Source organism: Bolinopsis microptera, chromosome 13, assembly GCF_026151205.1.
Source record: "Bolinopsis microptera isolate Bmic1 chromosome 13, MBARI_Bmic_1.0, whole genome shotgun sequence".
In the NCBI taxonomy this organism is placed as follows: Eukaryota; Metazoa; Ctenophora; class Tentaculata; order Lobata; family Bolinopsidae; genus Bolinopsis; species Bolinopsis microptera.
This window is the reverse complement of record NC_087084.1, coordinates 7,431,631-7,444,610: the sequence shown is the minus strand read 5'-3', so window position 1 is coordinate 7,444,610 and position 12,980 is coordinate 7,431,631. Positions and strand designations below refer to the sequence as shown.

The 12,980-nt window shown below is 36.4% G+C and overlaps 1 protein-coding gene across 1 annotated transcript; it reads right to left on the bottom strand.

The window, feature by feature from the left end:
* Nucleotides 1–3,577: 3,577 nt before the first annotated feature.
* On the bottom strand, nucleotides 3,578–12,701 carry LOC134824701 (uncharacterized). Its single transcript, XM_063836673.1, has 11 exons — nucleotides 12,553–12,701; nucleotides 11,971–12,100; nucleotides 9,805–9,972; nucleotides 9,444–9,525; nucleotides 9,202–9,302; nucleotides 8,623–8,740; nucleotides 6,420–6,516; nucleotides 6,003–6,159; nucleotides 5,258–5,318; nucleotides 4,533–4,644; nucleotides 3,578–4,179 (listed from the first exon to the last, which is right to left on the bottom strand). Exons 2-11 carry the CDS (start codon nucleotides 12,097–12,099, stop codon nucleotides 4,053–4,055), a joined length of 1,152 nt encoding a protein of 383 aa, XP_063692743.1. The 5' UTR covers nucleotide 12,100; nucleotides 12,553–12,701; the 3' UTR covers nucleotides 3,578–4,052.
* Nucleotides 12,702–12,980: the final 279 nt, after the last annotated feature.

The following is a 12,980-nucleotide window of genomic DNA, read 5'->3' as shown; positions in this document are numbered from 1 at the left end:
CGTTTAAATTGAAGAAGAAACCGTTACTATAATAAGCCTGGTTCTGAGTTAAACACGCTTCTCCGACTTAACAAGTTTATATCCGATTCTGCCGCGACAGAAAAATATAGTTATAAATATAATCTACGGACGCTGTTTTTGAGCAAGCTCCCTTTCAACAGTCCAATTCCAAAGTCCAAATAGCCCCCTCCCCAATCTATAGTATACAGTATGCACGTACTGCAGTTCGTCAAAACCTAAAGTTTTCGAAATAGAGTGCGTGATTTTCGGCGAACTTTGCAGTTGACGAGTGCGTGAATCGTGACTTGTAAAATAGTTCCTAATAACTAGGCATCTCTATGAGCCTATAAATCGCCTCATCTTAGCGAAAAGAAAGGTGTTTCGGTATTCCACGGTCGATACATTGAACAATGATCAGCCGAATAAACATTCTGTAGGCTCAATAAACATTCCTCAGGATTTCTGGATCAGGCGATAAAGCTAAACCGGAAAAACAGGATCAGAGGAAATTCAAATAGCAACCTGATAGTGATAGAGGTCTGCAGCTAATATTACAATTGAGGGCTTGTATATAAGTACATGGTAATGAAATATCACAAACGGAATTTTAATCAAATCATCCAATTCTGATCACGGACAATGACAAACAATCTTAACAGCATATTATCATAATTAACAATTCCTATTGAGCTCTATAAGTAATAACAAATCTATTGAGCTCTACAAGTACTGTTATTGTAAAACCTTATCGATGAAAATATATTTTCTCATATACTCCAGAATCCAGATGAATCCAAAATACCGCTAAAGCTCTAAAACCGCATACCACAATACACATTAATCTAACTAACCGCAACAAACAACCTGATGAGTACACCTCAGCTAGAGTCTAGGGTCTACAGTTAACAAAGGTAACACCAGGCATTATAACCATCTCGTCCCTTGTGAACCCTCTCTCTCTCTCAGCTCTCCCTCTCTCTTTACGTTTCCTACAGTGGTGCACTTGCAGGGAGAATAGCTAACAATGGACTTATCATGTAACATGGGATAGGAGCATTAATGTGTGCTCTTTGTGACTGAATATATTGTAGTATGTTAGTGTGAAAATATAGGCGCACCAAAGAGCTGCAATAAGTTCAATAGGTCCACGTAAACTAGAGTACTGAGTAACAGGAGTATAGAGAGTGTTGCCCCGGGCGGCTATGAGGTTACATATAATTAATGTTTACAAAAAATATAAAGCAGACTAGGCTCACACCAGGCAAATAAACACGTACTACCGGTACTATCGTGTAATAAATCATAAACGCGAACGACGCGACGCATATTCAAAGGTTTTACCGGGCTCACGCCTCACGAGCAACATTAAATTTGAGTTATATTATGACAAGTATTCTTTAATATAAACGGGATAATTACAGAGGAGAGAGTGCTAGAACAACAACAAAACAATTATATCCGATTAAGTTATATACAGAAACGTGAAGTTGTACTCTGTAAACGCTATACTGGCGGTTACCCGTTACTGTCATCGCACGCGTTCCTGCCAGTCATATTGCACGTTTCTGTCAATCATCACGCACGTTCCTGTCAGCACAATCTAGATATTAGAGAGGACTCTTCACGTGAGCTCCTGTCACCAGATGCTGGATTTTAGAAAGAATGTTTACAAGTTCTCAACACTTATTACGTAGAGACTAACTGGCTAAAGAGGGTCTATTTATATGAGAATTAAAGATTTCATGCGGTCGGATTTCCACGTACTTGGAACACTCTGTATATCAGATTGGATTATTCTTATATCATGTGATATTAAATAGTATGATTAAAGAATAAAGATGCAAAAGTTTTAAAATTGTGATTTGCGCAACTCGAACAACTTTCATTTATATTTGCCGCTTATATAATTAATGAAATACGAATTAATGTATCAACTCTAGATCTAGATCTTCAATTTTTAGGAAAAAATGAAGCTTGCGTTAAAATGTGAATTTTACTTCCTCAGTTTGACATATAGTTGCCATTTTCACAGTTCAAACGAAACTATGATCATAGATCTTTTGAGGGTCAAAAGTCATTTGTTTTATAATATAATAATATTCGGTAAAGATCAGTTACTCTCTAAAAATAAAAAGATGAATATTTTTCATTTGTAAAAAAAGGACTTGATTGTTGATAAATTTGTTCAAGACCATGATATAAAACCCTACAACGGTTTTGCAACATATCAAATGTAACGGTACCGGAAGCTATCCGTTATCGCGTCACTCATGCAGCTTCTATACTAATACTCTAATACTAATACTAGCTATTAGGTTTTCTACATTGATAATGTCTGTATCCATTAAATCATTAAATCCTGTTACATGGTGGCACTGGCAGTGTCGAATATTGAATATACCCGAACAAAGGATCAAAGGATAAAGTAACTCAATGAACTCAACAAATGACAATACATTTGAAGATTTGATACAACCACGAAATATCTAAAAACAAATTGAATAATGACTGATGGACACTTTAAAAGCTGTAAAAGCAGTGCCGTAAAAGCAGTGCCGGCCTCAACAACAGCTGGATCAGTTCTATTCTCACTTATTAACACCCGGACGAATCTACAATAGCAGAGCTGAGGTGTGAATAGTTTCACTACTGCGAGTAGTTGAATTAAGGGTTTCATTATGTGTTGAAGTATGCTATCGAGTTTCTTTAAACCATGGTGACTAATGTCGTTTATGTCAAGGTTCATAACTGGAATATTTTAGTTAGAGCCGCAGTGGCCGGAATGGTGCAGAGGAATTATTGAATTAACCGAATGGGAATAAGCACGAGAAGGGAAATGAATTGTGGAAGCCGTACCATTTCAATAACTACCACTACCTGTCTCTCTGTTCAACTTGTACGGATACGAAACATGCCAAGACTTTCTGACGGACCATAGGACACGTACCAATTTGGAACAGTTATAGTCAGTAAGTATCTATTAAAAGCAGTATAAGTATAAACACACATTGTTTTATAGTTTCTGTATTTATAAGTGTGCGTGCCGCGTGCTCCATACTCGCTGATGTTACATGATATATTCGCACATATAATTATAAACAAAGATATTTGCGTGTGATTAGCGTAATGTGTACCCTCCATAGTATTAGTAATAGTATATTTATATACTATGGATAGTATATACTATATAACCCCTTATTTATATATTATATAACTAAACCCTTAGTAATATATTTAACTAAGGGGGTGTTTTACCTCCTCGCACCATTTTATTAGAATAAACCCTTGTCTAAAACAGTTGAGAGAAGGAGAGAGGGAGTGAGGGATCAAAGAGTGGGGAGGGAGAACAACAAACGTATAAATATTAAATATAATGCGCAACTAATACGAATTTCTTGGTTTGTTTTTGTTATAATATGATCATAGTAATATGATCGTATAATATTATTATTATTTGTTTAATTTGTTAGTTGTGAAAATGGACCAATAAATTATAGTTACATTCAACTTTTTGAGTTCTAATTCTACTTGATCTCGAAATTACCTCCATAAGCCATAATGCATAAACGACAATCAATGATTCAAGTTCAACTTTCGAGGAAACATGGTGAATTATAAATTGATAAAATTCAAGACAAAATACATCCCTAAAAAATAAAAAACAACTAAACTCATGTTTCAAATTGATTCAAAATGTTTGGCTGGTTATATTCACAACCAAAAGGAAAATAATAAAATTTACGTTATCGGTTATCTTTTGAAAGTTCCAGTCACAAGATTTGATTAGGATTTGAAAAGAGATTGGCGGTGATCAAGCTCTGAGATACGAAAAGAAAACTACCAAGTATATAAACTTGATAAATATATATATATAACCCAATAATTTAGTTTAGCATTTAGTTAAGCATTATAACTCAGCTAGTTCATTTGCTCTATTCAGAGCCCTCTCGCTTGCAGTAGCGCGCGACCGCCGAAGGCGGCACAGGATTGTGAGACAAGCGCGTCACGCAGTACGCGTAGACTCATGGCTAGGTGAACTAGTTCATTATAACTCAGAGTTCATCTCGTCTCCCTGACAACGCCTCAGCCATTACCATACTCATGAACTTAACTCTTGTTTGATCAGTAGCGATGTTGTTGGATAGCTCCTCCATAACTTTCCTCCGCTCACTGTCAAACCTGAAAATAACTGACGTTACAATTTCTATTCAAAACCTAAAGATAAACGTTAGAATTGCTTTCAAATTGCTTTCAAACAGATAACTGACGTTACAATATTGCTGTTGAAAATTGAACAGTTTTAAGATGTGGGATGGTATTTATTTAAACGTTGTATCACTCCAACCTTTGTCAGCATGTCAATTTACAAGTGGAACCTCGTGTTGTTAGTGTTACCAGTTACAAGCTGTCATACTAGAAATGTTTTATACAGTTCGAAATTAAAGCACCGATCAGGCCATATATCCCATGTAAATATTGAATATTGATTTCAAGATCTGGCCCGATTTAAATAAATAAATTTAACTACTCACAATTTTTGGGCACGTTCGTAATAGTTAACAGTTTTTTTAACGGCTGAGGTAAGCTTTGTTGGTTTAAAGTCAAGCATAAACTCCGCTTTGCTGATATCTAGCTGTCCTCGTGCTGAAACGGTAACGTTTTTTAGAACTCTCATTCTCTAGCATACGTTGAATCAGTCTGGGGAAAGGTTAACACTTAACACCGCGGATAGTACGCAGGTTCCGCGACAAATCGGGGTTTTGAAATTGTCACATTAATAATATGTTAATTCCTAATTTGTGGGAAGGAAATAGATGCAGTAAATCAGGGTTTTACGATTACAACGATTATAGCGAATATATCGATTACAAATATTAAAAAGATTACAACGATTACATGAGCGATTACAACGATTATCAACGATTATCAACGATTATCAACGATAACGACGATTACAACGACAATTACAAAGATTACGACGATTACAACGATAATAATCTGTTTTCGCTCTTTTGAGCGCCTGAGCGGGTCGATCATATAATTGATGTTTTGGGACACTGAGAGTAACAATGGACGAGACGTAACAATTACTTCTTAATTTCTTACATAGTTTAATAACTGTAATAGATTTGTAGTCTTGTAATCAGTTTAAAACTACAACTATTTGTTTGAAAAACTGAGTGGAGGCTTTCACTTTGTCCCAAAACATCGATTACAAAGATTACATATAAAATGTAAATGTAGCGCTTATATTTACCTGATGATGGGTAAAGATGATAGGAGTTGTCGGTTGTGACTTCATGATTGAACTTTATAGGCTGAGAGTACAGATGATTATTGTAAATACCACCAGAAACTAGTACCAATTAATATAATAGCTAGGATACAAGGGGTCGAGCTCTGTTAGCTATAGGATACAACATATAGCAGATAGCTAGGATACAACATATAGCAGATAGCTAGTACAACAATAAGCGAAGTACTGATACAATCAGGCCGATACTTTTGTTTGAATTATTTCAACGCTCTCTAAAACTTCCCCCACATTCCTCACCCCTGGCCCAGGTCAATATCATTAAATATTTCGCATATAAATATACGACATATTTCGAGGGAAAACCTCTTTAGCAGGGGTCCCCTGCTAAACGCCCCATCAGCAATAAAAAGATAATAAGCTCGCTCCCCACTCCGAAAAACAATTGGAGACCGAGAAGTTTACACCTTACCGAGTCAGTCGATAAGTCAGCTAGGTATAGTTATAACTGATAATACTCTCTCACTCTATCAGGCCGCGCAAACACCCTCACTACGTTCGGGCGTTATCATACGCGGCCCTCATGAGAGCGCGAGAGTATTATTGTGTTATATTTATTATAGTAAGAGTTATAGTTATAGTTATAGTAAGAGTTATAGTTATAGTAAGAGTTTTAGTTATAGTTATAGTAAGAGTTTATATAAGAGTTAATATAAGAGTCAGTACTTATACTACTTTACTAACTTACCGATTCTAGCACGTGGGATATCTCCAGAAGCAATGTTGTCAAGGTAACTGGCTCCTTGAACGCTATGTTGAAAGTTTCATTTCGTACCTCTGATTCTATTCCTTTTTTAAACGCCTGAACAACATCGTCCAGATAGACATAACTTGATACCAGCTCTCTGAAAAAGTGAAATAAATTTATAGTCGTCAGATGAAAAACCGGATAGTTTTATTTTGAGGTATGAATCCCGCGACCCTTCCCACTAATTCTCACTCAGGAACCCGAACGAATATATTATAGTTGGATGTATCTCGTTCGCGAAAACTAAAAGAACGGCTGATTCCTCGAAGCCATGGCTCAAAAAAGTCCCAATTCTGCACATTGAACAGCAATTATGCATATTCAACAGCATTAAATGCACGTGCACGTGTAACTTACTTGATCTCATAAGGCATGTGGATTGGAGTGTTGAGGGTTTCGTAATACTTCACCCACATATGGTATATCCAAAACTTTGACGAAGTGTCCCTCGCTCCTGCAAGTGAACGGAGTTTAGATATCTAACAAAAGGAACAACCTAGTTTGATCCTTTTGAACTATGCACCTGAAAATTGAATCTAGGTAAACTATAGGTAAAAATATAATATTAATCATAAGCTAAAATGAACTAATCTTTGTATTCTAAATGGGGAAAAAGAAGAAACATTGTCAGTCAGTCGAGAAAATTGTCAGTCAGGCTATATGGCAGCTTTGTAGATGTTGTGACTATGCTAGTAGTGGTCCCAGGCTTGCGACTGGAATTGCGGTGTTAAATCGATTTAATGGTATACCAACGATCCCCCTCCCACTTGTTGTTTGGTACTTAGCATTAATAGTGTTAGCTGTAGCCATTTATAGCAAGAATCTTAAAACTAAAGGGGATGACAAGGAAAAGAGGAAGGAAAAAGAATAACGGAACAAACAATTAATTAAAGTATTTACAGGAGCATTAGTTATTGTAATTACAAGCTTCAATAATAAATCACTGTATTCTAAATGGGGAAAAGAAGAAACATTGTCAGTCAGTCGAGAAAATTGTCAGTCAGGCTATATGGCAGCTTTGTAGATGTTGTGACAATGCTAGTAGTGGTCCCAGGCTTGCGACTGGAATTGCGGTGTTAAATCGATTTAATGGTATACCAACGATCCACCTCCCACTTGTTGTTTGGTACTTAGCATTAATAGTGTTAGCTGTAGCCATTTATAGCAAGAATCTTAAAACTAAAGGGGATGACAAGGAAAAGAGGAAGGAAAAAGAATAACGGAACAAACAATTAATTAAAGTATTTACAGGAGCATTAGTTATTGTAATTACAAGCTTCAATAATAAATCACTGTATTCTAAATGGGGAAAAGAAGAAACATTGTCAGTCAGTCGAGAAAATTGTCAGTCAGGCTATATGGCAGCTTTGTAGATGTTGTGACTATGCTAGTAGTGGTCCCAGGCTTGCGACTGGAATTGCGGTGTTAAATCGATTTAATGGTATACCAACGATCCCCCTCCCACTTGTTGTTTGGTACTTAGCATTAATAGTGTTAGCTGTAGCCATTTATAGCAAGAATCTTAAAACTAAAGGGGATGACAAGGACAAGAGGAAGGAAAAAGAATAACGGAACAAACAATTAATTAAAGTATTTATAGGAGCATTAGATATTGTAATTACAAGCTTCAATAATAAATCACTGACTAAAACTTCTAATTAAAATGACACTTGGTACGCTCGCCCATTTTCACTGGTCAGTCTGAACTTCGGTTTAGCACGTTGTACACTTATTCACCTAAGTTTCAGAATTTGTTAAGTTTAGCAGAGTTAGTACCCGTGTTTCAATAAATCAAAAGATATCAGGGGAGTTCTTTAATAATGTTATGGTCATCTAGAATACCGAACTTCCTGAAAACGTTATCATATTTCCTCAGACAACGTTTAATGCCTTTAATCAGTCTATTACGGCTATATCCTCTATCAATTAGAATTTTGAATATTTTGTGAAGATGGGAGGTAAAGATATCCAATCTAGTGCAAACATTACCATATCTAAGAACTTGACTTGAAAAAACGTTGTAGCCAACCTCGGTTGGGATGTTACTGTGAGGAAATGTAAGGGATACAACATGAAAATTAAAATCACACATGTCTTTCATAAAAATACAGTATTACATTTTCTATTATTACCATGGCTATATTCATGTTTATAGACATATTTCCTATTACATAATTTATTGTAAATATAATATATGTTTCAGAATTATGTAATGTAACGCGATGGAAGTATTTTAAGCGGGCATATCCTGTCCAAACCCAGGATGCACGACATAAAGAATTTGTTTTAACTTGTTTGTATGAAAAACATCAATAGATATAATTTAATTTATCATAAATTATCCAGGCTTTTAATTAAAAGGAGAAACTTTCAAGAAGGGATGAAATAAAAACGGCTTTGGTAAATATACTAGTTCTTGTCCATTAAGGTAACTCAGGTTCTCAAGACGAAGACACTGAACACAATAGATATTTTCAAAAATTCGTTATAATAATAATACCTACAGGGTGCAAATCGAACAGAATATTGGGATTTTAATAAATAATCTAATAAAAGTTACCGATAACATCAGGGGCTCTAAAGATGAGATAGTTTAGTCCGCTGGAGGCGAGATATTCCTCCGCAAGCAGTTTGTAGTGACCGAACCTGTCCACATCAGCGTACGTCTCGTACTCCTCCTAGTCCATGTTAGTTTATATATCACACAATTTTAGCTACCTTATCGGATGTTATTTGAACGGACATTAATTGGACGCTAGAGCCATTAATTCTTTAATTGTCCGTTCAAATATTGGTGGACGTTCTAAGTAGATGGCTCATTGAGCGTTAATTCTAATGTTCGTTTAAAATTATGTCTGGTCACGCAATGTCCGCTCGGATAACGTCTGCATTAAATCCGACTTTATAAACAACTTAGTCACCGTTACATGACTGCACGATTTATTCATTACAATAAGATATTAATAAAGTAATAAGTAAATGGCAATAGATGAGTTAACTGTAACTATAAATGAGCTACCCTTGAAGGTACCATCCGTATTTATACTCAGAATTAAGTTGGGTCATTTTCCAATACGAGATTGGAAACAGGTTCTATAAAAAACCAAAAAAACATTAATTAGCTAATTAATTCTCGTACCTTGTCAACAGGTCTTTCTGTGTCTGTTTCTTTAGTCGGACCGTGATGTCTTTTTATGCTTACATCGTACACATTATCTGGACTTATAAACAGGTATACCCCTGTCGAAAAAGAAAACGTTAGGGAATAACGTCATCTGAAAATCTGCGTTCACCGTTTATAGTTTTAAAAGAAATATTGCTAAACAAATGTCAGCGACAAAAATGAAAAAAAAACGAAAATGGTTAACACGCTGATCTTACCTACGTTTATAGTTTTGAAAAGGTCGGCGGATTCCTTCATGTATCTAGTAGTGAAGGCGTTGAGATCTACAACCACGTCTACCTGTGTTATTAAGGTTGGTTTTTTTACTTTTTAAAGAGAATCTTGTGTTATTTGGGAGATCATAGACTGTTTTAAATGTCAATATAATAATGATCACGATTATAAAACATGTATTTTCCCATGGTTGTGCTTTTTGAAAAAATGGTTGTGCTTTTTGAAAAAATTTTGTCTATTTTTTTATTAAATACTTTTCAAATTATATATAGAAATTCGGCATATTAATATTAGTCAATGTCAGTTTGATAACATGTTAATTATTGTAAATACTAGTTAACTCACGTGTGCATTAGCAGCAAGGTATTCCATGAAAGCAGGACACTGCTTCTTAAGTCCCTTGAACCTATCGCACTCAAGCACAGTAACTTTAGGGGATTTAGTATTCCTGGAGTTGTAGTAGTCGCTCCCCCGGTTTAGTGTTGTTATCTGGTAGTTCTGCTTTAGTAGCATCTGAAGGTGGTTAATTTTTTAGATAAATATATAGCTACTTGCCACTTAGGTCCAGGATCATTATAATGCCTGACTAGTGACTACTAGGCATGGTGCTTGGTTGTGGGAGGTTAATAAGGGTGGTTAATTAATGGTATGATGAGAGACGATGGAGGTACTGGAAGCTAGATTTTTTCCATCGCCTAAAAAGGCAATAGATGGTTAGAAGTGGTAGGATTTGAGAATGGGTATAGTGGGTATAGGTTTTTCGTCGTGTCACAAAGCAAAACATGCATTAACCTCCGCAAACACGTGCTCCTTTACAAATTATCTTTTGATGGTCGCGCGCGCATTTTACAATGCTTTTATGTCAAGGTGTACTCTATACCAAGAATCGAGCTAATAAATCGTGTACGGCGCGCATGTATATCTCTTTTCGCTATTATACATTTTGATTCGCATTGATATTTGTCGTTTAAGCTTTCGTTAACTTCATGCGATACAAACTTCTCATTTTGTTGTGGGTGCTTGGTGCAACCCGATATTAGTAATCCGTTATGTTGTTGTATAAATTATGATGTTATGACTATCATGTTGAACATGATTGCCCATAGATTGATTCATTATATTTAGACGAAATGAACGATACATTTTATTATGATTCACATTGTATTAACTACCACAGATTTGATTGGGTGACATCTGTCCGACAGTCGAATTACCGGTTTCGGACAAGAGTCGCTGTCAGATAGGAGTCGTTTTTGGCGACATCTGTCCAACTTTCGGATCACATTTGCAATTTCAGATCACGTTCGTATTTCACAAGCTCACGTGTAATCTTGTGACGTTGCTCCCACAGTCCTAATATAATGCTGATTTGATCCATTGAGATCTGATCCATCGATACGTGATTGACTATTTGAGGACAGGATCATGCTAGCCGTACACTAACAAGCTGTAACAAGCTGCCAATCACATCACAGCCTACATTACACACAGGAGAGCGGTATGGAGATCAGTTATTTATATAACATTTAAACTATTGTCCAATTTTTGACATCAAATGAAAATAAACTATGGTAGAGTTCAGCTCAGGTCATATCTCAGTTCAGATCATGTCTCTAATTGGAAAATGGAAATGTGTCGTATCGCAATTAGATCACAATTTCGGACAGATGTCTTTTTTTTCTGGTAACATATTAAGTCGGACAAGAGTCGCTGTCGGACAGATGTCCTTTTAACTGCATCATGCATATCACCGCACAGGCTGCGCTACGGTGTCCGGTCGTTTAACTTTCGATTCAAATAATTGACAACGGCAATCCCTCCATTTTGTTCTCTGTAACGCCCCAAAGAAATTTGGTAATTTAACCAATATGAAACGATTGTTAATTGTAATTAATTACGGGCGATGGAAATCTAGCGTCCGCTAACCGGCGCAATTCTTGTTCATGGAGAAAGCGTCGATACATTGAAAATGAAAAGAATGGGAAAAGATTTAGTTTTAATATGTTTGATATCTATGATGGCCAAAATCAGTGATTATCCATTAATCCCCTTGTATATTCCATATGAAGACTTTAATTAATTTACGTGTCTTGACAAATAGATTTTTGCCGAACATCGTGCTTAATTAATCATAGATCAGTGCAGAAAAGCCGGACGAACGACCTGCATAAATTGAATTTCAGAAAACTCGGAAAATAATTCGAGGTTTCCAAACCTGCAGTTACAACTTACATTCCCATATAAGGTGGGGTAATGTATACTGTTGCTATGGTTACATTACCATATAAGGTGGGGTAATGTATACTGTTGCTATGGTTATGCATTACCATATAAGGTGGGGTAATGTATACTGTCGCTATGGTTACATTACCATATTATAAGGTCGGATTATATATACTGTTGCTATGGTTACATTACCATATAAGGTCGGGTAATGTATACTGAATTGCTATAGTTACATTACCATATAAGGTCAGGTAATGTATACTGTTGCTATGGAGCTTTGGTTACCTGTACAACTGCTGCACCGATCTGACCGTTTCCTCCGAAAATGAAGGCTTCCTTAGGTTTCACGTACACCTCGTCTGAGTGAGCTGCTACCACCAGGAGGCTGACCAGGGCCAGTAGAGTGGAACCCATCCTGATTACAGGGTGTTTTTATCATTTAATTGGGTGTTTTAATCACTTAATTGAGTGTCTTTATCTCTTAATGAGGTGTTCAAATTGTAATCTTTCTGAGGGATAATAAAGCACTTGGCTGTGCTCCATAATTTATAATTTAATAATGGGTGTTTCTTGTTGTTACTGCTACAGATTGTACAGGAACCTGACACCTTTACCATTTGAAGTACCAATCTGCATCTATCAATTTACATTTTACGGGAGATAATACCATCAGTGGTAACATATTTACTAAAGTTGGACTTTGGAGCAAGTTGTACATGTAAAACTACGAGATTCGGCACGTTTGTATGATATATGATGGAAACCCATTAGTAAACACCATGCAAACTCTACCGCAAGACTGTCAAACAAACCTCATAATTATCTACACAGCATGACAAACACTAAATTGCTGACGAAATCACAAACCGCACAGTAATAGCGGGTGGAGCGTGGAGTACTGATCCTTGCCACGTCACCAGGTAAGCTGCATAACCCTGCAAAGTGACGCCTCTTCCACACGGCTCACTTTCCGTCCCGAGCTGCTCTGTGAACGCCTCTTCCACTTAGCATGAGCTGGAAATGTTGATGTGTCGAGTTCGGATGGGGGGAGGGGAACGTCTTTAAAAGTTTAAAGTTCGGGTATATTATTCAACCTTGAACGTATAAGAATCTCAAAATCATACTCAATCTCGACCCCTTAAAATTTCCAGTTCTTACCCTTATAGATTATAACACTGTATTATTACAATGCGTAACTTAGTAACTTAGCGCATGTCATAGCATTAGCAATTCTAAACAAATAAGTGAGTAGGGGCTCGCCCGCTAATGAAGTTTCAGCGGCTGTTTCCCACAGA

What these genes read in the sequence shown, in the direction of transcription:
- LOC134824701 (XM_063836673.1), bottom strand. Translation starts at nt 12,099, where the DNA reads ATGGGTTCCACTCTACTGGCCCTGGTCAGCCTCCTGGTGGTAGCAGCT. An exon ending in CACATGCCTTATGAGATCAA is followed by an intron (nt 6,160 to 6,419) that starts GTAAGTTACACG and finishes TCACTTTTTCAG; the next exon opens with AGAGCTGGTATCAAGTTATG. An exon ending in TACGAACGTGCCCAAAAATT is followed by an intron (nt 4,180 to 4,532) that starts GTGAGTAGTTAA and finishes AGTTATTTTCAG; the next exon opens with GTTTGACAGTGAGCGGAGGA.